The sequence below is a fragment of the Athene noctua genome, chromosome 10 (genome assembly GCF_965140245.1).
Source record: "Athene noctua chromosome 10, bAthNoc1.hap1.1, whole genome shotgun sequence".
In the NCBI taxonomy this organism is placed as follows: domain Eukaryota; kingdom Metazoa; phylum Chordata; class Aves; order Strigiformes; family Strigidae; genus Athene; species Athene noctua.
The window spans coordinates 16,400,592-16,427,991 of record NC_134046.1 but is presented as its reverse complement, the minus strand read 5'-3'; the positions used below and the strand labels follow the sequence as shown (position 1 = coordinate 16,427,991).

General features: G+C 35.7%; 1 protein-coding gene across 7 annotated transcripts in view; it reads left to right on the top strand.

Moving 5' to 3' along the window:
* Positions 1–27,400, top strand: part of CACNA1D (calcium voltage-gated channel subunit alpha1 D) — a 197,048-nt gene that overhangs the window by 128,110 nt on the left and 41,538 nt on the right. For 3 of the 7 annotated variants that reach the window (XM_074914639.1, XM_074914638.1, XM_074914637.1), the window contains exons 21-31: positions 64–123; positions 4,525–4,631; positions 5,736–5,823; positions 6,295–6,402; positions 6,573–6,625; positions 6,881–7,027; positions 8,484–8,685; positions 9,921–10,079; positions 11,177–11,287; positions 16,840–16,923; positions 17,253–17,336. In XM_074914639.1, the coding sequence (XP_074770740.1) occupies positions 64–123; positions 4,525–4,631; positions 5,736–5,823; positions 6,295–6,402; positions 6,573–6,625; positions 6,881–7,027; positions 8,484–8,685; positions 9,921–10,079; positions 11,177–11,287; positions 16,840–16,923; positions 17,253–17,336 (1,203 nt within the window). Of the gene's footprint in view, positions 1–63; positions 124–203; positions 264–4,524; positions 4,632–5,735; positions 5,824–6,294; positions 6,403–6,572; positions 6,626–6,880; positions 7,028–8,483; positions 8,686–9,920; positions 10,080–11,176; positions 11,288–14,340; positions 14,371–16,839; positions 16,924–17,252; positions 17,337–27,400 lie in introns of all 7 variants that reach the window. The other 4 variants (XM_074914643.1, XM_074914642.1, XM_074914640.1 and 1 more) reach the window with 2 other exon arrangements.

Below are 27,400 nucleotides of genomic sequence, written 5' to 3'. Positions count from 1 at the left end.
TCTAAATTGTAAAAATTTATTAATAGATGGATTTCTTACTGTGGCACATATTATACCTTGCAGATACTTGGTTACTTTGACTATGCTTTCACAGCCATCTTTACTGTTGAAATCCTGTTAAAGGTAATGCATTGTTAATTGATCCTTGTTAGCTCAAAAGCAGCTTTAGCAATAATGTTTGTAACTTTTTGTTTACCTTCCAGATCCTAGGGTATGCAGATTATGTCTTCACTAGTATGTTTACATTTGAGATCATTTTGAAGGTAACAGGTTTTTAAAGGAAGTTTGTTTAAAAGGATTTTCCTTGTGTGTCACCTGCCAAGAAAAGGCACTTGAAGTGTTCTTCGCCTTTTCTCTAAATGATCAAAGCTAAACTTTTTTTAAACCAGAGGATTTTTTTATTTGACAGTTCCTCATAGTTTTGATTGGCTATTTTTTACCATTGGGTGCATGAAGAAGCTGATTTTTTTATCATTACATCAATTTTTTACCCTTTTTAAACTTACAGTTGTCAGAAAAGGGAAAAATAATTCACTACGCATGAGCTTTTCCTTCTCCTTGCTCTGGCATTTCCAAAAGAGATAATCAGTCTTTTAAGGAGGGAGCATGTAATTTCTCATTTCTCTTGCTGAACTATATTCACAGAGCTAAAATAGTAGATAACTATTTTCTTGCAATAGGACTTGCAAGATATTTTGCATTTATCTATATACTAAGATACTTTGCGTTTATCTTGGGCATACATTTAAATACACAGAAAGGCATAAATATGCTTCCTTAAATGTATTACCCATGCATGAGTCAAAAATTGGCATTTTAATGTATAGTTTGTGTACTGATTATTAAGCATATCCATTGGGGTTACTCTGATTTTAGATGTATGAGGGTTACTCTGGCAAAGAAGCCATATAACTGAGGATTAGGTTCACATGTAAGAAAATGCTCAACAAAGAAATCAAAATTTTTTGTTGATACTTTCAAAATTTTTTTTCAGAGATTTAAATGATTCCTGAAAGTTTCATGCTGTGCATATTCACCATGAGTTTTTGGTCGAGTAACCCTGATCTGTGAACTTAAGAATTTCTGGTACACTAAGAATCTGTACATAAACTTTGCATTTCCAGTTGAGAATTAAGCTTAACAAAAATCTCTTCTCCCAGCTTTTGCTCACATTGCTGTGCATACTCTCCACAATGCGATTTGAATAATAGTAATTGATGCAATATTTGGGCTGTTTACAAGATAAGCTGTACTGTAAGAAGTGGACTATTTTTATGCTTGTGAATATCCTCCCAGACTTAAGTTTATCCCCTTATTTCTCATTCTCAGTAGTGAGGAGCTTGCTATAGAATTGATGAATCTTGTAATATTTGTGGCATTCTAAAATAAATATCCAGGTTTTTTGCTGCTAGAGAAAGGCCAAACTAAAGGAAAGAATAAAGCACTGAAAAGAACTGTAGCATTAGATCGAACTAGATCCCAACTCTGAATTTGAGAAGCCATACAAAATATGTTACCACTATTTCTGTGGCAGAAGAGAGTCAGTAAACTTCCACATGCTCTGAGCAGAAGGTTGTATGGCTCCTGCAGTTCCAACTGTGTTTCTCTAGGAGACAGAGGAATTATAAAGCATGGCATAAAGAGGAATAACTGGACATGTTAAGAAAAGCAACATTCCGACTGTTAAGAAAAGCAAAAGATTCTCACAATGAGCGACTCAAGAAAAGGAAGTAGGAGGCTCTAGAGTTTGGGCTACTGAAATTTGGCATATTACAAGAAACAAGAAGCCCATCATAGCCAAAGATACCAATGCTTCTGACTCCACTTTCTCCAGGAAGCTCTGCTGTGCAGTGCACTCACACATATTTATAAAGGAAAATAAATTGTACCATAAAAAATGTAGCGGACAAGAACGACATGACACACGTATGTATACAGTGCCTGCTTTACTAACACGTCTCAGAGACTGGCTGTGCTTGCTTATGGCTGGAGTCCTTCATGTCTTCTGTGCTGGGTTTTGCGCTGTGCTTTCCACAGTCCGAGTCATACAGAAGCTGGTGTGTTCTGCAATGAGTGGATTCAAGACTAGACCTGCAGTAACAACAGCATTCCTTAACTTTCAGGCAAAAAGTATATGAAACTGAAATGAGGATAATTAGAGGCAACTGCAGTGAAGAAACTCGTAAATGTCCAAAACCCAAGCATTAAAACAGAGTAACTCTCAGCGTGTGGGGAGTCTCTGTGCCCTATCTGATTGACTACTCTGCAGACATGAGGATTTCCACATTATGTGGTGTTGAGGATATGAATAATAGAAAAGGTGCAACATCAGTGTAAAGCATTTAAGAATTCTCTTATGTAATCCCTACATGGCATTGAAATCCAGTTCACCATCCTGTTCGCAGTCCTGGGAAACATGAAAACATCAGAGCAAAGGTCAGGTTAGGGCCTGGTGCTTTTAACCTTGCCCCAGCAGTGCTAATCCCACAGCATTTAAATCAGCCCCCACTGGTGTGGAGTTACAGGTGGGAGGAAAGGAGCAGCATGGGTGGTGCCCCAGGCACTCAGCTCAGGGAGTGTCCTGCAGCATCTGCTCCACTGGAGGCTGTGTGACAGGGCTCACCACCTCAAATCCACTCTAGGCTTTGCTTTGGTCTTGACTGTGCAAAGGATAGAATGATTTCCAATAGAGTTTTAGTCAAATGCTTCAGCTGGGATTTGTAGTTATTGAAATATGAATCTCCATATAAAGATGGGGAAATAAGTACTTCACCTGTATTTTTAGGTCAGTGTATCTTTTGTGGGAGTCTTTACATGAAACTCTGTGTGCTGCTGACTGGTAACATACTACAGTGTAGATGAGTATTTGTAGGTTGATATAAGTTGATATTCAGGGTTATTTTAGTGTTCAACTCCCACTGTTTTTAATGAGTTTAGCCATACTCTAAGTGAAAAGAGCTAGGAATTTATTTGAAAGTTTATAATATAACTGTATTATATCTCTCATGTCATGGCATAGGTTAAACCTTTAGGATTTTTATTCTTTTAGTTTGGAGGAACATTTAGTATTTTGATCACAACAAAAGAAAATTTAGCATGAGATTAAGGATAAAAGAGCTTTTAAGAAAAATGTGTCTTTTGTAGTTTGCATTCCTTTCCAGATACATATCTCTCACTGACACTGATGGGTTTTCATGCAAAAGGCCTGCAAATTTGTGCATGTGAGTAGTGAAACAGTAGACTGAGATGCCCATTGACAGTAGCTCTGTTCTACATTGTGGAACAGTCTTGAAAGATGTAATAGTCTGCTGCAAGAGGAAATGAAATAAAATCTTTTTACTCCATCTTGAGGAACAGAACAGAGTAGAAAGTAATGGGTTTAAAACCAATATCAGATGTTCTCTGGCTGGCATTGAGTTTTATCTGTGGAAAACAATGAGTAGCTGAGAGTACTCAGGTCTTTTTAAGAGGACCTTAAGGCTGAGGAAATTAGAATCTAGGTGCCTGAACTGACTACTGGGTATTTTTCAAAGGTATTCTTATTTTAATTTCAAGTTTTTAGTTCCAGTGTTTCAGTCTTAATCCATAACTATGAAAAAACCCATGCAAAATTCTACTCAAGTGCAGATTCTGTGCTTCTAATGACTTAACTGGATTCCTCTGTGCATTTCTTAACTGGTACTTACTTGCTGTTATGGTAAGGATCTAATTCATAGATTCAGGAGCCAAATTCAGCTTTGTGATACCTGAGAGCATCTGCCCAGATTGCAGCCATAATTAATAGAGCCTCTGTCACTGGCTTCTAATGAAACATGCAAATGATGCATGCAAGTTCCTTCACAAGGTACCCTTTGTGTGCTTTTCTCATCTTAATCTAGGTACAGAAAGAAAAAAATGAATAGAAAGTCCAGTAGGAAGAGTAATGTTTGATATTCCCCATAGACCAGCAAAACTTGGGGACTCTTGTCCACACATAATACAGAACTGTCTATGGGTTGTTCCAGGTTATTCCAAGATAACCTCTCATGATCCTGTGAGCCAAAGGCAAATAGCAGTGTAATGCTGCCTCATGACAGCCTTGTGCTGGTTCTGTACCAGATTTGACTCTCAGGTTTTTGCAGTGCATTTTCAGCTCCTTCAATTCTCAAGATAGTAGGAATCATTAGGAGTCAGGATCTGTACTTTACAGTTTAGTAAGCATGAAAATTTAATGGTTCTTGTCATTTTTCTAACAAAGGCCAAATCAATTCAGTGTAATCACAGCCTAATCAGTTCTTACACAAAATATAACATTTGTTGACATCGGAACAATTAACACATTTGCTGGTGTTGGTTGAGCAGAGTTTTTGATTTAAATGAAGGATTTAATGTACATAGTGGGATTGTTTTATATCTCATTTGCTTTTAGAAAGTGAGATAATGTTGTATGCATTCACACTCTTAGGCAAGTGTCTTGTAAACAGCCTAAATGTGAATTTGAATAAATTGAAATATCGACTAAACATGTAACAATTCTATTTTTAGATGACAGCTTTTGGAGCATTCCTTCATAAAGGGTCCTTCTGCAGGAATTATTTTAATTTACTGGATTTGCTGGTTGTGGGTGTTTCTCTGGTATCATTTGGTATTCAGTAAGTACTATACTTATAATGTGAACGATTTATTTTTACTTTGGGTTTTATACTGAAATCAGTGTCTCAGCTTCTTTTGTTCCTCCCGTTGTGTGTGGGTGCGCAGTATCAGTAGTCAGGGCTGGGACTGGCAACAGGTAGTGCCTTATATGGAGAGTGTTGTAACTCATTGCTAATATGGGTTGGAAACAAGTTACTACTTCCCACTATTGCCAACAAAACAAGGAAGAGTACCATGACACTGTATTGTGTAGCAAGTAATTCCTGGAGCTTGAGGAGGTTTATAGACCCTCTTTTGTGCTTTTGACACATCTACAATCTAGTTCTACGAGCTTGCTGTTTCAGCATTGACCTACTGGGATATGTAACTTCACAGTATTTGAAGGGGAGAGAACTTGTACCTTAATCAGGACTGTAAGTGGGTAGTGAAGAGTTTTTTTGCTTTGTTTGTATTAGGCTACACATAATAAAAGAGTCTGAAGATACTTACTGATTCACTGAGCAGTTGTGGCTCATTTAAAATCATCTGTGAAACAGTTAGTGACTTAGAGCAAGGGCTGGGTGTGAATCAACTGCTTCCCACTTTGTGTTTTGCTTGTACTAGAATACCTACTACACAAGCTTTCAGTTTCACAGTATGTTCTTTAAGAGGCTGTCTGCTATTATTTCCTCAAAATGCAGTCTTAAACAAAGAAAATGTGAGTCATCTGAGATCTTTTCTTCTCCAGCTGGCTGGAAATTAAGGTATTCATTGATTTACAGGACTTACACGGTGTCTTTGAAAGAGCTTTTCAACACCGAAAAATACCTTGGGGACTGTTCTGCTCCTGATTAAACTTAACTGCATTATAGTATCAGACAAGCTTCTGAGCTGTTAATTCCAAGGTGCTCCAGAAATCAAACTAATTCTTATGGTGTTTGAGATTGATACTATTTTCTAATATTAATAAAGGATCAATGAAGAAATACTTTTAAAAAATCTGACATATATATATCTTGAGACTTTTTTGAAATTTCATATATAAGTTGCAAAACCATTGTTATTCTTAGTAATAAAATCAGTTACCTTAAAAGTAACAGAATAACTTTTTTTTTCCCCCCTAGATCAAGTGCTATCTCAGTTGTGAAGATCCTCAGAGTTTTAAGAGTCTTGAGGCCTCTAAGAGCAATAAACAGAGCAAAAGGACTTAAGGTGTTTATTTTTATTTTTTAAGTTGTATTTTTGTTGGCCTGATTCTTCAGTCCTGCCTCAGGTTACAAATTATTGTGTAAAAAAAATTGCCTAGAGAAATTCACAGGGCAAAGACATAAGCCAGTTCCTGATTCTTAAGCATTTTAATGTGGAGGAACACCAATGCCATGAAGAACACATTTTGACTGTAATACTTGCTGTGAACTGACATGTCAGAGCAGTATTTTAGTTGTTTTTTCATAGTGCTTGTGTAAATTTTAGTCAGTTGATGTTGATGGGTCTCTAAAAACAAACTTAGAGACATATTTAGAAAACAGGTTTAATTATGGTAGTAGGTGTAATACTGACAATACAAAAATAGTAATTTTAAAAAGTAATCTGAGTGTGATAAAATAGACTTGGACAGTATGTATCCTGTGATACTAAGTAACAAGTTGTATTAAAATACTTTTTTTCTTTCTTTCTTTCCAGCATGTTGTTCAATGTGTCTTTGTGGCTATTAGAACTATTGGTAATATCATGATTGTTACAACTCTGCTGCAGTTCATGTTTGCTTGTATTGGAGTGCAGCTGTTCAAGGTAAGTAGATGCTCTCAAAATTTACACTGCGTCAGGGAAAGCAAAGCTGAGCTGAATTCTTTGTGGCTTGCTGCTAGAACTGGGTCGGTCCCATTCTGAACCAATCATAGTATCAATGTATTTATTTTGCATATTCTGTATTTTGTCACTGCTCTTTGTTTTATATGTAGGGAAAATTCTACAGGTGCACCGATGAGGCAAAACAGAATCCTGAGGAATGCCGGTGAGAACATCTTTGATCTAAGAATGCGACACATTACATTCTGAATAATTTAAACTGTAACAGATATGGGCAGGCATGTGTCAGGCCATTTAGGTTTGTGTAAATTGGAATGATCATCTTAAATCCACCAGAAAACACGGGTGAGCAAGGAAATAAAACAAGCTTAAGGAAGGAGTAAACTGTTTGAATAAAGCATCAAGTAACTCTGAGGCTAATTAAATATTTCACTAATGACAGTTTTTTTCTTTCCTACAGAGGGATATACATCGTATATAAAGATGGAGATGTTGATAATCCAATGGTCAAAGAGAGGGTCTGGCAAAATAGTGATTTCAACTTTGATAATGTTCTCTCTGCTATGATGGCCCTTTTTACAGTATCCACTTTTGAAGGCTGGCCAGCGTGAGTGAATTCTCAATGTTTTCACAGCATTGTTAAGACAGTTACATTTTCCAGAACAGTTCTCATTTACCAGGCATTTCTGGGCAACAAAGCAGTCTTAAGAAGATGATACAAAAACTTATTAATGGAGGAAGCAAAACAACGTACTATCCTTCTGAATCTGTGCACTTTTCCTGTATTTCTTCATTCACCTGTATCTGTAAAGGGCAAACTTCTTTTATATTGTTTGATTCCTAATCTTTCAGCTACTTTTGCTATAATGGAAGTAAGAGTAATCCTTTTATATGTTTATCCATCAATGCCCATTAATTAATGCTAATAAGAAAGATTTGAGTAAAACTTTTACTAAAAAAATCAGGCAGTAGTACACTGCATAGAGAAATCCAGAAAGAACAAACTACCACTCGTTATTTCCCTAAATTGGAAAAGTCTTAGTGGATAGCTTTATGTGGAGGGAAAAAAAAGAAACAACAAACAACCATCTGGTCGTTACCTTGATTCTTTTGGAAAAAAGCATGTAACATTTCCCCCAGCAGCGCTACAGGCTTGGGGAGGAGTGGCTGGAGAGCTGCCAGTCAGAGAGGGACTTAGGGGTATTGATTGACAGCTGTCTGAATATGAGCCAGCAGTGTGCCCAGGTGGCCAAGAAGGCCAATGGCATCCTGGCTTGTGTCAGCAATAGTGTGGCCAGCAGGGACAGGGAAGGGATCTTGCCCCTGTACTTGGTGCTGGTGAGGCTGCACCTTGATTACTGTGTTCAGTTTTGGGCCCCTCACTACAAAAAGGACATTGAATGACTCCAGCGTGTCCAGAGAAGGGCAATGAAGCTGGTGCAGGGTCTGGAGCACATGTCCTATGAGGAACGGCTGAGGGAACTGGGATTGTTTAGTATGGAGAAGAGGAGGCTGAGGGGAGACCTCATCGCCCTCTACAGCTACCTGAAAGGAGGGTGCGGAGAGCTGGGGATGAGCCTCTTTAGCCTAGTAGAAAGCGACAGGACAAGAGGGAATGGCCTCAAGTAGTGCCAGGGAAAGTTCAGACTAGATATTAGGAAGCATTTCTTTCCAGAAGAGGTTGTGAGGCGTTGGAATGGGCTGCCCAGGGAGGTGGTGGAGTCCCCATCCCTGGAGGGGTTCAAGAGTAGGGTTGATTTGGAGCTTAAGGATATGCTGTAGGTGGGAACTGTGCTAGGCGAACGGTTGGACTAGATGATCTCCAGGGTCCTTTCCAACCTAGATGATTCTGTGATTCTGTGGTGTGATTCTTTTGGTTTTGATATGCTTGTAGGCACTGTCAGTAACTAGAAAAATATAACAATACACAGATAACAATGTAATAACAATGAAAAGATAACAATACAAGCAGACCATTTCTGAAACCTGTCCTCCAAGTCTGCATATTTTACCTCTTTTGTCATTTTAATGCTAATAAAGATAAAATTTTGTTTGTTTTTCAGACTGCTATACAAAGCCATTGATTCAAATGGCGAGAATGTAGGACCTGTATACAACTATAGAGTGGAGATCTCCATTTTCTTCATCATCTATATCATCATTATTGCTTTCTTTATGATGAACATATTTGTTGGTTTTGTGATTGTTACATTCCAAGAACAGGGAGAGCAAGAGTATAAGAACTGTGAGCTGGACAAAAATCAGGTTAAAATAAATAATAAACTCTTAACTTCTGAAAGTATCCTTTTTTATTTATGCATAAAGAGCTTCCTTTCTGCTTTGGGTCAGAAGAGGGCACCAAACACATATCTTGGTAAAACATGGAAGTCGTAAATGATATCAACTGGTTTTCAGGTCATTGTGTGTTCTTCTTCCCATAAGCCCAACATATCAGTCTTTTTGTTGTGAAAGGTATTACATTAAGCTTGTTAGCTTCATAGTGTCTCACTTGTAGGTCACATTAAGAAGAACAGAGCACTTGTCAGCTTATCCATAGGCAGAAGTAGGTTTTACAATAAATAAGAACAGGAAAATAAATTTTGTGTTCTGAACAGTCTGAAAGTGTTTAAAGTGAAAGTGTTCGAAGTATTCTACTCTATTTTTTTTCCCCTCCCTTTCCCTCTTTATTTAGAAATTCATGGGGGATATTCAGATTTAAATTTTAAAAAGCTGTCCCCTTTTACTGTTTAACCCTTTGACTAAAAAACTCATCAGTCACCAGTCATGATTTCTCAGTTACTCTTGTCTGACTGTAACACACCTCCACAAAATTAAGCATGAAACATTAGCCAGCATTCATTCAGCATTTTGTGCCATATCAGTCAGCTTTTATAAGCATTCTTCAAAAGACAAGTGGAAGGCCCAGTGTACATGAAGATTTCAGGCACTAACAGATTAGGGAGTTGAGTCCATGATGTTATTATGTATGTGACATGATCTTGCCAGGCAAATTAACTGATCTATAAGGAATAACACTTCCTCAGCATTTATCTTAATGACTCTAGGATTTTATGTTATGCAGTTACACTGGTGGCTGAAAACTTAGTAAAGACAGAGTGTGACTTGTAGATGAATTAATAGTCATGTTATTAATAGTCATGCTATATACTGTACATATACATACAATCTACAGCATACTACTGTATACTACTACACTGTATAAAGGTGAAACACTTCAGAACTTCCATGAGTATTATTTGGGTCTTTGTATGTGGCTGAGTAGTATATATGATTAGATACAGTTGTAAATAACCAAGTGAGGATTGGTAAGGTACTTGATTATAATGCTTTACTAACATTTAATCATAAAAAACCCTACATCAAGTAGATAGTCTGCCTGTTTTTAAGGCTTATATTTAATAATTTCCACTTATTGATTATATTATCAGTTGATTAACTGTTAGATAGTTTGACAATTTTTGATGTATTTGCTTTTACAGCGTCAGTGTGTAGAATATGCCTTGAAGGCACGTCCTCTTCGTAGATATATTCCAAAAAATCCTTACCAGTACAAGTTCTGGTATGTGGTGAATTCTACTGGATTTGAATACATCATGTTTGTCCTCATCATGCTGAACACACTTTGCTTGGCTATGCAGGTAGGAAACCCGAAGCTCTTTTGAAACTGTTGGCGTAAATTGCAGGGGAGGATATGAGTGAGATAATGCCTTTAATTTATGGCAACTTGCATTTTTTTAATGAATTGAAATTTTTTAAAAAGCACCTCTGATCACTCTTCTGTGACATGTTCTAGTCTGTTCATCAGTTCTCTGAAGTAAAATTGTTTAAAACAGCTTGATGTTAATAAAGATCTCCCTAACCTAATCAAGCACATTGAGCTTTATTTTGTACCTTTAGTGTAATGTAACTTATAAGTGTGTATTCCCAAGATTATTCATGTGCAAGAAAATCTGGAAAGTCTTAATTTTGTTAGGCAATGTTTCTCTCAACCCCTTACATTCTTTTATCTGATATAGTCTTTTATGCAGTGCCTTTAAGCAATTACTTCACCTCTGTGTAGTTTCCGTACTTGTTCTGTGTTCATTTTGTGTATGTGCTACTTCGTATTTGGTCAGATAGGACTGGATGATCTTTAAAGGTCCCATCCAACACAAACCCAAACCATTCTATCATATTTCTATCATCTGTGTCTTTATCTTCTTTAGAAGTTAAAAAACTTAATATACAGAGCAACTCTAGTTTTGTGTGTTAATGCAAAACTCATTTAAACATGTTTTCATATATTAGCTGTATATCTATATATACACCTGTGTGTATTTTTGCATGGTTTTACTTTTTCTACATTATGCATGCAGTTCTTTGCCACCTACATCTCTTATCTACTTTCCAAAGTTGTGTCTTTCTTTACCGTAGTATCTCAGATTTTGATAAGAAAAATAATACTCCTTTTTTGAGGGAACGGTTTTCTTCTCAAAGCCATCTCTCTGGAGATTCCCTTAGGTGCAGAGGAATGACAGTTTTGTTCCACTCAGTGATTAAACAGAATAGATTTAAACAACTCCATTCATAACCAGAGATACTCAGCTAGTCTTGTAGGTCTGTAGGTGTGCATCATAAATACTGCTAGAAAATATTTTCCTTTGCTGAATTTTGCCAACTTTGTCTTAGGCTGCCTTACTTTCAGTTAATATTTTAAAGCCTTTACTTTTAAAAGTATTGTATTTTTCCTTCACAGCACTATGGACAGTCTAAGCTCTTTAATGATGCAATGGACATTATGAATATGGTTTTCACAGGAGTTTTCACTGTTGAAATGGTTTTGAAACTGATTGCATTCAAACCCAAGGTAAGTTTTAGATATGATTTAATTAGGTCATCACCACAGGAATTAAGTGTAACGTAAGTTTCGCACTAGCTATATATTATTCAAAGAACAAAAAGAACCTGTGTTTCCTACATTTATTTGTCAGTGAAATCATAATGGAAATGTCAGTCTGATAATATGTATATATGTAACTCCAGGAAATGAAATGCAGATATCAGAAAAAATATTACAAGGTGGTGGTTGAGATGTGAAATATTTTGAGGTAATGAATATGTCCCTTTATAAATCAGAAAAATAATTTCTTGTTAAAAGCATTACCACTTCTCATTAATTTAGTGTAAATTCGTAACTTTACATTAAATTAACCACCAGTAAAGACCTGTATGTTATATTATACTCCTATTCTAAAATGCAAAATTACTTGTTTGCTTTGTAAAATATAGGCAAGTACTACAAACCTACACAGAAATAGATTGCATATTCAATAGCCTTTTTAGATTTTTAAGTTTTTAGTTATATATACATACTGTTCAGTGGAGGGCCCCACAGTGAGTAGTTGATTCTTTGCCTTAAAGGGACACTGTCAAAATGAATAATGCAGACATGTTTTCAAAAGTAGACATCCAAGAGAAACTGATAACTTTAATTGCTAATTGGAAAAAAAAAAAGAAAAGATTAAATGAGATTGTGACAGTTAATGCAGTCTTTTTGTTCAGTTCTCATACTGAATTTACAACAGTACAAAAGTTAATGATGAAAAACTAAACTAAATTTTGTTTTCAGTACAATGAAATCTATGTTTATTCTGGGCTTATATCTCTGTAAGTAAGTAAAATGGGGTCACTCACTCTACATGGAATTTGAAAAAAGCCAGACATGCTATTTGAAGTTTACTGATTTCACCATCTAAGGCTGGTATTTTTCATTTTCCATTGCCCTTCTTTAAAAGTAAACACGATATCTGCATCTGTAATTGGCTATGAACCTTTGGCTATGGCCCTTTGTTGTTGTTAAGTAGCATATTGGATGACTGTAGGCTGTGTGGGCAATCTTCTTGTCTTAAACTAGCTCTCATGGCAACGTAGTCATGGCTGCCCAGAGCTTAGCGTGGAGTAGATGTATAACTACTTTCCAGCTTTTCAGAACTATTTATTCAGCTTGCATTTAGTCATGAGCTTGGCTGTGGAGCCTGAGCTACTTGATTTAAAGCTAGCTTATATTTGCCTGCAGAGGTAAACAAATTACACATCACTGAGGTCTGATGTTGAGATGTGAAGTGTGGAGTTCTGGGTGAATGCTTACCCACTCTTCTGTAGTCTCGCTCTGCACTGTCCAGTCCATTGTACATTTCTAATGAATTTATTTGTATTTTTGTGTCACCTATCTTATTTAAATGCTAAGGATTTCACATTAAAAGTAACACAATATGAGGCCCCAGAGGAGATAGCTCAGATAATGTGGACCATGGTGTCATGAGTATGCTGATTGTGTTTCCTGATTTGTATTTCCTGTTCTATATCCTTGTTTCACACTGAAGTTTCAGACTTTGCTGCATTTTATCATCTGCTCTTTGAAAGAAGACTGTGAATCCTTGTATGGTTCTCCATGCACTTGTGACTGTAGTCAGAAATAGCAGCTACTGCAAAATACAGTGGTCTGATCATGAGTGCTCCATGATCGTTTGTATTATGGACTTCCTACTTGTTATTAAATGCAATGTCTTAATACTGGTCTCTAAGACTTTATACAAGTTGAGTTTTAATTTTGCTGCAACATGCTTTCTATCTGATTGGATGCTTTTACTATGAAAGATCCCTGGATCTGAACCCTGAGAGTTTGAAGGGCAGACACTGTCAGTGAAAGGTCCTCATCTCCTGAATTTCATTCCCCCATACATATAGAACACCTTAAACTTGTTAATTAGCAGGACTTAAACTTGTTAATTCACAATCTCTTTTGGCAGAGATTAATTAGCAGGAAGGGAAGGGAGTTAAATATCTTTAAGGTTGTTCCCGTTATTCTTTGAAGATTTTAACTTTTTAAATCATCAGATACGCTTTAACAAAACACCTATTGGCAACATAGTTCATTTAATAATCACAAATCAGCTAGCAGTCTTAAGCAGAATGTGAATGTCTTTTAGTAATCTAAATTTTAAACTAGATACATGCTTAAAATAACAATAAATTGCATTAAATCGTATTAAGATGTAATAATAGTAGGAGCAATCTGAAACTCAACTTAATGTTTTGCTTTAGGGTCCATGAGGAAAGAAGGATTCATTTCCTCTATATCTGTGTCACTGGTGGGTTTCTTATTCTAGTCTGGCAGAATGAACAGCTTTATTTATTCTGTGCATTTAAAAAAATATTTCAAAGATGCTCGAAGCATCATATAAAAACTCCATTACTCTCTCTCTAAAAGTAAGAGTAGATAAACCATGTTAGTTTTTACCTCATCTGCTTGACAGTGTCCCCTTAATATGTTGACAAAAATCCTGTGAAAACTATGATCTTTTGGTTTTGCTGGTCATGCAAACTTAAGGCGACTATAAATTATTGATGCTCTTACTGTGATATTGTGTTGTTTAAAATCAAGGTACTGCAGATTGCCTTCCACCTCTGAAATATATAAAATTTGGATAAGTGATAGATATTAAAGGTGATGCTGAGTGTCTAGCACACTTCTTGACTGGGAGATTGAAACACACAGACCTTTGCAGAACGAGGCCCTAAACTTTTCAACAGAGTACGAAAAGGACTAAAATATCTATGTGGTAGATCTACAGAAACATATTTTGGTGTTAATTCTCTATGCCTACATATTCCCCAGGATATGCGATTTTGTCCTTCAGCATTTCTCAGTGAACAAATATTTCATAATGTAAATTAAAAGAGCAGGCATTTTGTCTTCACATTTGCTAAAATCTGTTACTTAGCATGGTTTAGTACAGTACAAAATAAAATACAGCTCTGAAGTCTAAAATAATACATCAACACATACCGTATGTACAGCTTCATGATAGCTAGCTGTTGCTTAAACTTGTAATGATTTTCCATGTTGTTCTACATCAGATTTTTGTAAGAAAAAAGGAAAGATGGCTAGTAAGTGAATTGATCTTGGGTCATTGCAGTGGTGAAAACAACTTATTTGCATGATGTTTATTTGCTGTGACTTGTCCATTCCTCCCTTTTCCAAAACCATCTTTATTTTCTCTTAGTTTTTTTTTTTTTGTTTATTTGTATGCTTTTGCTTTACATATTACTTTGAACAATATTTGTCTATACTGATGGAAAAGGTTTCATAAAATAAATAAATGTGTAAAGTATTTTAGCTGTATTGAATCAAAATGTGAATTTGTTATTTTAGTGCCTTATATTGTAGCATGTCTAGTAAAGTAACTTTTTCTGTAGCTAAAATGAACCTTTATTTGGAGGACCTTTTTTGGTTCTTCTTGTTGTAGAGGAAGATGGATAGCACACCTCAAGATTGTGCTGATTATCTGTTTGCTGTTTGCCCACAGTCTCTTATGTATATATATAAATATCACTATTTTAAAATCAGGAAGGAGACTTCTTTTAAATAAGAGAAATAAAGGTTATGAATGATCAGGAAGAATATTATGAGAGTAGTTACCCTTCTTTAGCTGGCAGCTGCTAATCTCTTTAGGATTTTAATCACACATTAAAGCTCTTGTGATTAATAGTATTGTTGAGGTGGTTCATCATGAAGTTTAGTAGCAACTTTGGGAATGGTTTGTTCTCGTGAAGCGGGCTGGGTAAGGAAGGAGCAATAGGGAATTATGCCGGAGCATCAATTCCAAGACTGGAATTGATCATTAACTCCAAAGAACCAAAGCATGTGGCACAAATGAATGTAGTGATAAACATACTCAGATCTACTTTTCTCTTAGCCCCTTACTTACCTGAGGGAATTGTTAACAGCAATTTGTGTTTTGAAAGAGTTAAAAGAGAGTAGCATTAGGAACATAGTAAGTTAAGCTTTCCTGACTCTGCTCAGTGCTTTCTCTCCCAGAATACTCTGTAGAGCTGTTGTCTTCTGTAGCAGCTCTCATAGTCTCCAAGAGCAAATTTCCATATGAAATCACCTTTTTTTCAAATAGTAATGCACTCGAGTGTAACATTTAAACTGTGAAGTTACTAAAATTCTAAGTTTAAAATCTGGAGAAAAAATTGTCCAATTTAAAAAAAAAAAATTAGCTGATTTGCTTTTTAGTGCTAACAACACTTGTAACGACTTAAACTACTCAGCTGAAACATTATCTTAGAGTAAACAGTGTAATAATAAGTGTAACTAGACATAAGGTTAGATTAGCACATTTGTCATTTTAAACTTTTTATTAAATTTATTTTTTAGAGTTTCAATAGTGGCTGACAAGTTCGTATTTTTAAATAAATTACCAGGAAAGCAAAATGTATGTGTACAAAAATGTACATTTCAGCCTTTGTCATGTAATGCATGTTCCTTAGTCATGGCTGGCTGATAAATTAATATATCTGAATGAGAAAAAGGGCAAGTTCAGTAATTTTTGCAATTCTGAATTTCTATAATAGCTAGGCAAAATCTACATATTGCAGAAAACCTACATACCTTGTCTCTGTAGAGTTGCCTTCAACAGAGTAATACATCTTGATTTATTCCCAGTGACAGATTGATCCTGCAACCTGCCTCAAGATTTCTTCTGAAATATCTTTTTGCTCAAACATCCAGTTTTGATGCCAATAGACAGCTAATTGCATGGTAGCACTTTATAACCATTAGCAGCTGTGTGACACTACCATACACACAGGGAATGTATTTAAAGCCATAAAATGTCAGAAGAGTGACTAAGCAATTTATGAAAATGAATTTTCAGACATTGGACTGGCTGCATTAAAAACATAGAGAAATTGTTCAAGTTGCTATGATTCCTAGCCCTGACTTTGCTGGTGACAGAATCAGGCCCTGACTGCAAAAGTAGTGTGACTTCCTGTATTAAACCTAGTTTCTGAATAGAAGATTAAGCCAGTTCTCCAATATTTATGCACAGTTCTCTGTTAATAATTGTGCATGATTAACCAGTGATGAGCTTTGACCCTTTGGATGTTTTTACCAGTCACTTAGGACTGTGATAAAGTAATTAATGTTAAGGAGGTTTCAGTTGGCTGGGTCTTGAAGTATTATTAAAGGATTTTCTCATGGTTGTTAGGGTATATATGTTAGAATTTTTCAGCCTTGCTAGAAGTCCAAAACCAGTTTTGGATGATGGCTTGCTTGCCGACATTGTGCTTATACAATGGTGTATTATGCATGTGTACTGCGTGTGTGCGCGCGCGCGCGTGTCTGTGTGTGTGTCTGTACATGTATATATATAAAGTATATATATACACACACATGCACATATATGTTGCTTTTCCTTCAGTAGGCAATATTGTTTGGTTTTTTTTGTTTTCTCATTAGACCACAGGTTTTGTTTAACTAATTTCTGTTTATGCAAAACTAAACAGAAGTATGCAAATATTTAACATTTCATGTGTAATCACAAACGTTTGCACCCTGCCTGCTCTGTTCAGGGCTATTTTAGTGATGCCTGGAATACGTTTGACTCCCTCATCGTTATTGGCAGCATAGTAGACGTCGTTCTCAGTGAAGCTGATGTGAGTATACCCCAGCTTACTTTCCCCAGTCCCTACTTCTCTTTCTCTGTCTCCCCACTATTTCCATCATCTGGACAAGTCACAGATTTTGATCTGATGTTTCTAAAGTTCGAGTACAGACCAGTCATAGGTCAATTATGTTGATATGGGAAATAAATAGCCTTTTTTTTCTACCAATTTTTTATAGCTATGGAAGGGAAAGATTAGATTTTATAGTGGTACATCAGAGAAGCCTAGAGTCTTTCTGTGTTATAACACTGTCCTTTTCTTCTCTTTTTCTGTTTGTGTTTTTCTCTTGCTCTCTTTCTGCTGAATGCTTGTCCTAACAGCACTATTTCACTGATGCATGGAACACTTTTGATGCCTTAATTGTTGTTGGTAGCGTCGTTGATATTGCTATAACAGAAGTTAATGTAAGTAGCAACTGTTCATGCACTAAAAAGTAATTGCTGTCATCAAGAAATACAGAAAATGTAAACTTTATGCCCCAAAATCCTTTTTTAGAAAAGTATGTTTTATCCTGGAATCAAAGACCAAAACGTTGATATAGATGTTTGTTCAAGCTGTTATTTTAAATCTATATACCCATATAGTTGCACATGCACACAGTGTAGTGAGACAATAAGAATTATGTTTTTCTATATATGTACAGAAAATATTTAAAACATTTTATGTATAAAAAAGAAATTAAGTCTCTGTTACTATTTTATTTGGAGCCCAGTAGGTAACTTGACCAAGCTAATTCAAGATTCGGTAAGCTGTTTCAGTAGCTTAGTTTAATGATTTTTTTTTCTGTGGGAGGTTTGGTTTTTAGAACAATGTTGGCATTCATATCTCATAGCAGAAGAAGGGTACATAGTGAAAGTAAAGCTTTCCATGCTGTGAAAAATAGGTCTGGGTTTTTTTCCTGTTCCTTTTGCTTTTCCCATCCTGCAGTAAATGTTTTTAAATTTGAATTACGTTTAAAGTACTTGGAAAACTCCATCTTTTCACCAGAATTTTGACTGGTGGGCATTACACATACAGGTGTTTGGACAACAGAAAGATACCTTTCCAAGAAAAAAATAGGGAGATACTGATTTTTGCCTGTTCTGTCTGACTTGCTGGCTTTAACAATGAAAGCTGTATCACAAAAATGATAAATGAAAGATAACAACATGCATATCAGTTTTGTAGTAGATATGCAAGTGCTTCTGTACTTTCATGTTTCTTTGTTTTACTAGTCAAAACAAAATTTCAGAGGAAAGTGCCTCTTACCTCTAATGTTTCTTGAGACATCAAAAAGGCAGACTGAGGAAGGTGAGACTTGGAACCAGCCCAGCCACTGAAAATGCTCAGGGAGCACACAGACTCAGTAGGTGAGGTTAGCGTGTTCCACCTGCTGAAGATCTTACGTGTTTATCATTGAGTACTAAATTTTCAAGAAATACCCGTGACGCAGAAGATACCCAACATCACATATTTTCTCTGTATCAAAGAACAAATTAATCAGAGAAAGCTGTAGATATAAATAGTTGCTTGGTATTCTCTGAAGATATTTAGCTTGCGTGTTTTTCTACATCAGTCACAGTTTAAGAGCTGGCTAATAACATTCATTTTTCCTTAAATTTGTTTTAGTAAGCTACTTGCTAGACATCTTTTTTGTTGCCCCAGTGGATTTTATTAACCAAATGGTTTCTTTTCAGTAGAGATATTTAATATGCATCATCTTTCAAAATACTTCTAAATTTGAATAAATATTCTTCAGTGGTGAATATTTAAGCTGCAATATCTGTCATATTTTGGGGAAGCAAATCCATCCTGTGGCTATCATTGACATTTGATTTGAAAACTGAAACAGTTTTTCGGAGAAAACACATTTTAAAATTTATTTTCAAAAGTGGTTCATGTCAGGAGCCTGGTTCTTAGGATCACATTCCTCCAGTCAACAGCAGAAACGATGCCCTTTACTCCATTTAGACAGTACCTTGATTTTGGAACTGTGAATACCATGATAATAAAGTTGCTCAGGAACATGGAATAAAAATTGTGTTTGGAAAAACTGATCTGTTCCAGGCATTCTAGGATGAGGGGGGAAAAAAAGAAAATGCATAATTCTCAAGTAAGATCTGTCTAGAAGACAGTTTTTGGCTTTCAGTGCGTTGTTCAGATCAGCAGACCACCTACTAGGAGCTTGGATTTGTCAGGCTCGTCTTGACTGAGGCCATGGTTTGATGATTTCTTTTGGCATCTCCGTGAGCTTAAGCAGCCTTCACCCACAGCCCTTCTTGCCCCCATAGCTGTGTGAGCTGTGCTTCCACAAGAGTTTGAGGACTTCACAGTTGGCTGGACAAGGTGCTGAGCACACAATATTGGCAGTAGTGTGGCCATGGTAGGGCAGAAACAAGTGGATAAGTCTGCTGGCAAAGGGAATTCTTATACTGAGCCCATACAGGTCTGCCTTCAGAGCGTATTAGCATTGACACAGACGTCAGTTAGTGGCAGTAGCTGCTGTTGAGAAACAGTGATGTTCATAGTTTTTAATATTCTTTGGTTCTAGTCTGTTTAGTAAGCAGAGTAATAACTACTATAAATGCAGTCCAACCAAATACAGAAAACAAATGTATTCTGTTTTTTTTTTTTTTAAGATGGTAGAATATCTTCAAGCATACAGAGTCTATTAGACTTAAAATTTCTTAATAGAGCTGCAAATTCTACACTGCCAGCTCAAAGAGTAAACATAATCAAAATAATTTAAAGGCTGATTCACCTTAAAATTCCTTCCTGATTTTATGCTAAACTGTGAGAATCTCATGACTGGCTGCATTACTGGAAAGAATAATGAAGGGGTCATGTGATAACATGGGAGCAGAAGGACCTTAGCCTGACCCTTAGATTTCAGACTGATTTTATTCAGTTCTCAGCGGATGTCAGATCTTTCTACATGTGAACTGGGGGAACCTGAGCTGACAGGGAGGGTCAGTCAGCACAGAACTGCATTGTCCCATTGAGATGTTTCTCAAAGTACAATTACAGTTTGTGGAACAGATTTTTAAAAGATGCCTCTAATTTAGTTTGGGGGTTTTTTTTTGTTTGTTTTTGTTGGGATTTTTTCTCCCACAAAATTTTGGATTTAGGCTTTCAGCTCAAGTGTTTATAATTTATCCACTGTTTCCATTCACAGTAGTACTGGTGTAGATGACAGTAATATCTAAGGAGTGTAAAGACCAATCATTTAGAATAGCTTTCCCCAATAACTGCAAAATGTTCTTGATTGTGAAGAGACTGAAAAACAGCTCAAATGTACTTCTGTGACTGTTCTCTTCTGTAGAAGATGTCCCTGTATTTAGCACTGTATGGACAGTGTTAATTTGACAGCATTACTTGTAACTGATCACTGCTGAGCTTTCAGCTGCGAACACTGTCATTTTAGTAACTCACACAGTTGTCTTGAAAATATTCTGGAGATCAAGTAGTGATTTTCAGGAAAAGTACACACCATAGTCAAGAACTAGCACTGCCATTTCTTAGTTTTTCATGCTACACTCACTGGAGAAAAAAGGCTCATCTCTGATGTCTTCTAGTACTGCACAGCAGACTGTTTGTGTACTAAGTATTGTCTGTTGCTGGTCTCACTTTTTTGTGCTTTGTTTGTGCAAGTCATTAATGTATCACAGTTTCAATATATTTCTGGGCTTGATTTCCCATTTTCATTATGAAACAGTGAGTACTGCAGAATGTCCAGGGAAATTTCTTAGGTTTTTATGACTTTTAATGTTTTCGTTCTACTGAATTATTCCTACTTCATTATTTTTGTGTACATTTCTATAAACCAAATTCAGTATTTTAGAACCTTTTTCTTAATATTTTTTCGGCTTTCTGTATTGCACCATTCCATCTGTACTTTTTATCTAACACTGACAGTGATCCTGGGAAATCTAACAGCTCTGCTAAGATGCTAACAAGATGTTGTTTTCAATGGGATAGCAAGCACAATTGAAATAGCACCTGTGAAAATTCCCACTAAAGAAACTCCTTAAACGAAGAAGCTCAGCCTAGTTTGAGGGGTGATCAGAAGCAGTGTAAATTGCTAGCACTAATAATGTAAAATCAGATATTGTTGCAGTTGTAACTGCACGAGAACAGCCATCTTAATTGATCAGTGTAAAAGACGACTTGAAAAAATGTGAATACCTAAAATAATGTACTCAAGATGAACTAAACATTCTTTTAGGTTTGCAGGTATAATTGCCTCATGCTGAGGAAACAACTCAGCATCATTCTGATAGTTTAGCTGTGTGCATTTAGACTAATGCCAAAGGCCAGCAAGTTATTTTAGCATATAACGTGTTTGTATCTATCTGCCCCATTTTTTCAAGAGTGGGTTGGACCTTCTAGTTACATATCAACCTGATTTCGGTATTAAATTCTGGAAATTAAATGTAATCTCTTTATTTTGTTGTTCCTTTTCTTATTTTTTTAACATTTTTTAATAATGTGTATGATGCCCTGAGGCTGGTTCTTCTGCTCCAATAACCTCCCGTTCACATATAATCCAGGAAATTACTGATTTAAATATTTTTGGTGGCTGTGGAAATCAGTGTTTAATGTGTTCAGCAATTTACAGGACTGCTCAGCATCCTGAAGGACTGAATTGGTGACCAGCTCCAGAAATGAACCACCTCAGAGCAACATATATTTTAGCAATACACTATTTTCTCTGATTATTTTTTTAATTTACTCTGTCACTTAATATCCCTTCCTTTAACCAGTTCTTCTTTTATGAACCTAATTAATTTTCATGTTCATTTTATTTTTAGAAATTTTTAGAGGCAAGTATATATAAGTAAATATATATGGTATAACAATAAAAAAAATTAAAAACACTACTAAAACATATACTTACTTCTGGGTCTTGTGACCTTTTGTTTTCAAAAAGTTTTGCATGACACACAAGGTCTTGTGTGGTCATAAAAATGGTTCCTTTTCAATTAAAAAAGCAGAGTGGTGATGGTGAGACACAAGATGTCAGTCCATTCTGGGAGATGAATGTATATAACTTAATGAGAGATAAATTGGAAATATATTCTGAATAAATGAGGAAGTTCTTAAATGGAAGTAACAGACAAGTTTCAATCCAGCCTGACTGTATAGAAATTATCTTAGTTGTCACCTAAGAAACCATTTGGATGACTAGCACTGGATGACTTAGAGGCATGATCACATTTTTACAGTAGCAGTTACAAAGTTTTAATTCACATTTTTTATTTAAATTTCTTTTACCATTCACGTGCTGCCAAAATGTCAAGAAAATAATGGAGAGTTCACTTTACTTTTGTGCAAATGTTGAATGCAGTCCCTAGGGGACTAATTTTATGTTTGAAGTTAAGTAAAATTCAAGTTCTTTGCTGAAACAGGGCTTAAAGGAAGAGCATTGATACCTTCCTTCTGACTCCCTCAGGAAAACCTATTTCTCTTGAATCACCACTGTAAACACATGAGGCTTATTCAGTGCTTACACTACCGTAACAACTAACAGTGGTTAGTAGCAATATCATATATCAAAAATACCTCTCCCAAAACCAGCATTGGCAAGGAGGAGCAAGATTCTTATAATTTCAGGGCTATGCAGTGCATCATGTTGAACTGTGAACAGTGGGATGCTCTTTTCGTTTGCTAGACTGCTAGAGGAGTGTGTACTGGGAGGGCTGGTGCTTATTTTTATGTAGTTGTCCACTCATCTAGTAACTGGTGGAACAGCTGATCTTGCTTGGGTGGAGGCTTGGATTAAAAACCTCATATTTACCTCCAGTAAGAGAATTTGGATTCCAATTTTGTGCAAAAGCACTGCAATTCAGTTTAAATTCCACTTTGTGCATCAGTATCATATGTTATAATTTATGTTTTGTTGCTAGTAATTGATATTTTTGAATACTGCTAACATATTTTGTGTATCTCTTTAGGCTTAAGGATAGGTCAGAAAAATACATTCTCATGGATTTGCTTTTTTTAATATGAAGTCTTATTGCAATATGAAATCTATACTGTGTTGCAATATTTAATTTGAAAACAGAAGTAAATTTCTGAGCTGCTTTCATGAAGGTGTTAATGCTAATAATTTATTTACTTTATTGCACAACTGATTATTTATTGGTTATCATAATAATACCCTATGCCATCAGCATCTTAATTCTGAACTTAGAGTTTTAAATATACATCTTTTACAAGAAAAAAGATACTTTTTTAGATCTGCTCTGGGCATTTGGTTCATGTTGAACAGGGAATATAGAGAGCACTGATAAGACTATGAAGAAAATTACTTGATAGCACATTTTAATTCCAGTAATTATTCTCTGAACAAATTGTATATGTATATATGTGCATGTATACAGACACACATATTTCTGAAGATATTTTGGCAACCTGAATGCTTTCCTTTATATGTTATTGTCATCATATATATTTGTCATGGAGATGTATTTATAATCATGAGTACATCATCATTATGTGTTCATTTTGTTTTGGCATACTCTTGTACCCTTTGGCACAATCTGCAGAAAAGAAGTATTTGACCAACACCGTATACTAATATCCACTGGTTTTCACCATGTTTATTTTTTCTTAAACACAAAGCTACAGTTTGCTTCCCATGCATGATGCAATCTGTTTCACACTGTTCACAGTTTTGACATTGAAGCTTTTTTCAGTTAGGATGTTTATTATAAATTTTTGTTGCAATATGAAGAGTGTAATGAGGACTTACTGTTTAGAAATGTGCTATATTTTTCATAAGCAACAATAAATAATTGACTAAAATCGGTAGCAGGTTGCAAACATTTTAATCAGTGAGCCATAAATTTAAGTTGACCATTGGTTCGTATTTTTTCACGGTTGGGATTGTTTGGGGAAGAAAGCTGCTGTGTTGAACTTTAAGAAAAAAGAGAAATTGTATGTTACTGCCTATTTGAAGTATTTAAGAATTGGCTTAAAATGACATAGTTATGAAATGCTTTGCTGAACTAGGCTCTCAGTGTAGCTGGCACATGGCAGACAGAAAAGGTAGAATAATTAAGACAGTCTCTGTCCTCATTTACCTCACTGCAGTGCATCTGTTAGCCAAACAGTGGGAGCAGACTTCTAGCAGGGATCCCAGAAGCACGTCTGTCATCTCACAAATCATCGTCCCACAGGGAACAAATAAAACCATGATAATAACCAACCAGTCCCAGAGCATTTGGAACACGAGTAGTATTGGAATGATTGGTGGAAGGTGAGGGGAAAGAGGAGGTTGTAGGTAGATTACCTGACTGGAGGAAATATTTTTACTTGCATTCTTGTCAGCAGCTGTCATCCAAAGGGACTCTGTCTCTGTTCAAGCTGTCCACTCCCTCAGTCTCAAGTCTATTCTAATACTTTCCCTACGTATACATAATGTGCCACCTACTTGTGTGTGTACGTGTCAAGTAATATTACTGAAGTTGCAAATAAGATGATGTGTTTGGGTAGTATATGTTTTTTCCTTATCTGTAGGAAGCAGACATTCTGTTATCGTCACTCTGTTGTCGTTACTGAAAATTGTGTTATCTTAATTTTAGTTTCCCAGATCTTAGTATTATTACTTCATGATGGATGGACACACATAAACGTTAACTAAATGACTCCTAGATGAGCATTTCCTGTATAAATAAGTATGACTAATGTTTTTTTTTTTTGTGGTGTATCACTGTATTAGCCTCATTATAATTAGTATTAATAATATAAACCAAGCTGCTGTATTATCAGATGGAAATGCCAGAGAGGGTAAAAAATTAAATATACTCACTTTAAAATGTCACTATCCGGAACACTTGGCCAATGATGAGCAGAAGTTGAATATTTTCAGCTCCAGTAGAAAAAGAATACTCTAGTATCAGGAGTTTGTTTTCATTGTTTGTTTCTAGCATCTATCTCCACCTTCATATAAATAATAATTTATAGAGATAGATTTGTAGATTTACTTTTTGTGAACAGGGTGTTTTCCTTTTTCATTCCTGGCCTTCTCTTTTCAGTGTCCATAATTTATAATTTCTTACATATGACATCCTAACACTTCCTACTAGCAGATCAGCCATCAGGAACAGGCAATTAGGACTGCTTAGTCCAAAGATGCTGAGAAATAGTGATTTATAAGAGGAATGTGTGTGACATAGTCCTGTGCATACACAAACACATTTAGTGCCATTCAGATCAAAAAACACCCCAAAACAGTTGAGGAATTTTGTACTCATCATTCCTGAGCACCTACAGTAGAACTGTTTGCATAGTTTTGGTAATCTGATAATCTGGCTATATTTTCAAAAATGAGAATTAAGCAATTATTAATTGTAGAAAAGGGTTTTTTCCACTAACTTTTCCTTTTGTGAGGGTTTTATCATAATCAAATTCTAATTCATATTCCTTGTTATTTTTTTCTTTTGAAAAGTAATTCTAAAAAAATCTGTAGGACTAAAATACCCGTTTTCTGCTTTTATCCCATTACATATTTCTATCCTAATTCTGTTCATACTTATTTGGGGGCCAATCCTTCAACAAAAACCAGCAGGAAAAACTCCCAAATGCAAACCCCTGCATTTCTTCATTTATTTGGTGTCAATTTGTGATTATACTATAATCTGGTTTTTATCTGTCAAATACTTAATTTAATTTTTTGATAATACAAAAGATATAATGTTAATTAAGTCATTTGCTCATTGATTAAGACAGTATCAAGCTCAGCATGAGTCAGTCACCAGAGATTGATATGAAATTTCAGGCTGCATCTGAAGAAGGAATAATGAAACCCTTTTACTTTAAAAGTTTCAGTTAAAGAGGGTTTTTTTTCTGTACCACAAAGTCAATAACAATGTTGGTTTGTGTACACTAGTACAGGTTTGTGATTGTTGTTGGTAGACAGCTTTGCAAGATTGTTTCCAGGTTTTGTGATATTTTGACATTGATGATGTTTGTGATTATTAATTTCTCCTTAATCTATATTTTGATGATTTTACTTCAAATCGTTGAAATATGCAAGGAATTTGTAATACAACAACTGTTTTTTATTTGCAGCATATCTTTTATATATTTTATATAAGTGTTTATAAAGCTAAAGATGTTACAGATCATTATACAAATACTGTGCTTACTAAGTCTAATGAGGAGATCTGGGTTTCAGTTAATATTAATGCATCGTTTTAGTAATAATCTCTTAAACAGTTTTAAAACTGTTTTAGAAAATACTGATACCCTTGCAGGGCAGCACTTGTATACATACGTAGATTGCACGTAGTTGAACAAACGGTTATTTTTACTTCAGTTTCCCCTTGTGATATTTTTATGTTATATGTTTTGAAAAAAGTAATAGATAAAACAGTTAGTATTTTAATAAATACCAGCAATGATCTGACTTTAACAAAATACTATTTATTCTTGTTTTTTTTTTTTTACCACAGTATGTTTGTATAATATACTGCTAGTATTTTCAGCAGAATCAGCTTCTCTCTCAAGTTTTATCTTAGGTAACAGCAATGCTTGAGATTTTACTCAGTGCAGCATGGCATTGAGAGTATGTCTGCTGCATCTGCAATGTATTGGAAGCAGCACTGAGGAGGCATCATGGTTATTGTCACTATATGTGACAGTATTTATTGAAAGGTGCCCCTTTAAAAGAAGGATATCTTAGGCAAGAGAGTAAGACCCATCATTTGGATTTAACATCGAGAATCCCATTTGTTTTAGTGCTATAAATGTTTTTAAAGACACTTCCATTCAGTTTGGGAAGAATCTGCTGTGAATCTGTCAGTGCACAAGCAAGCATAGACAGTTGGTCTTTAAGCTTTGCAAGCTGCTTTGCTAAGTGTCTGACCATTTAGGATATCAAAACAGTTTCTCTAAAGCCAGAGAGATAGAAACATTATAAAGAGAGAAGTGAGTTTCTTCTTCACAGGACAGAGTTTGGCTCTGTGAACAAGAAGTTGGAGTGTGCCTCTCTCCTCCCTGAGGGTTGCACAGATATTTTCCAAAAGGGTCAGTCACGTCCTGAAGCCCTTTCTCCATGCCTAATCCTGTTATATCAGATCAGGTGTATGAGCACGTTGTGGATGGTGAGAGAGTACAAGTATTTCCTTCTCATTTGCACCTCTGTGGGAGGGTTAGCCTTCATGTCATTGTGCTAAAAATGTTTGTCTATTCCTTTGGCAGAATGTAAATCTGTCCTTGTTAAACACTACAAAACCCTATGCTCATCACTGAATTAACTCAAGTGAATTGCTTTGTTTTAAGGGAGCTCCTGATGTGATATAAACCACAATTACTTGAATATGGTTGGTTTTCAGTGATGGGGTAATTAATCTTCAAAAAGAGCACAGCAGAAAAGAGACATTGCATGGCTAGATTGATCCCAAAGCTTTGTTCTTGAGTTTTACTTAGGCTTACTGCTATAATTTCGTGTAACCTGTGGAAGTCAATGGCTAATTTTGCTTGG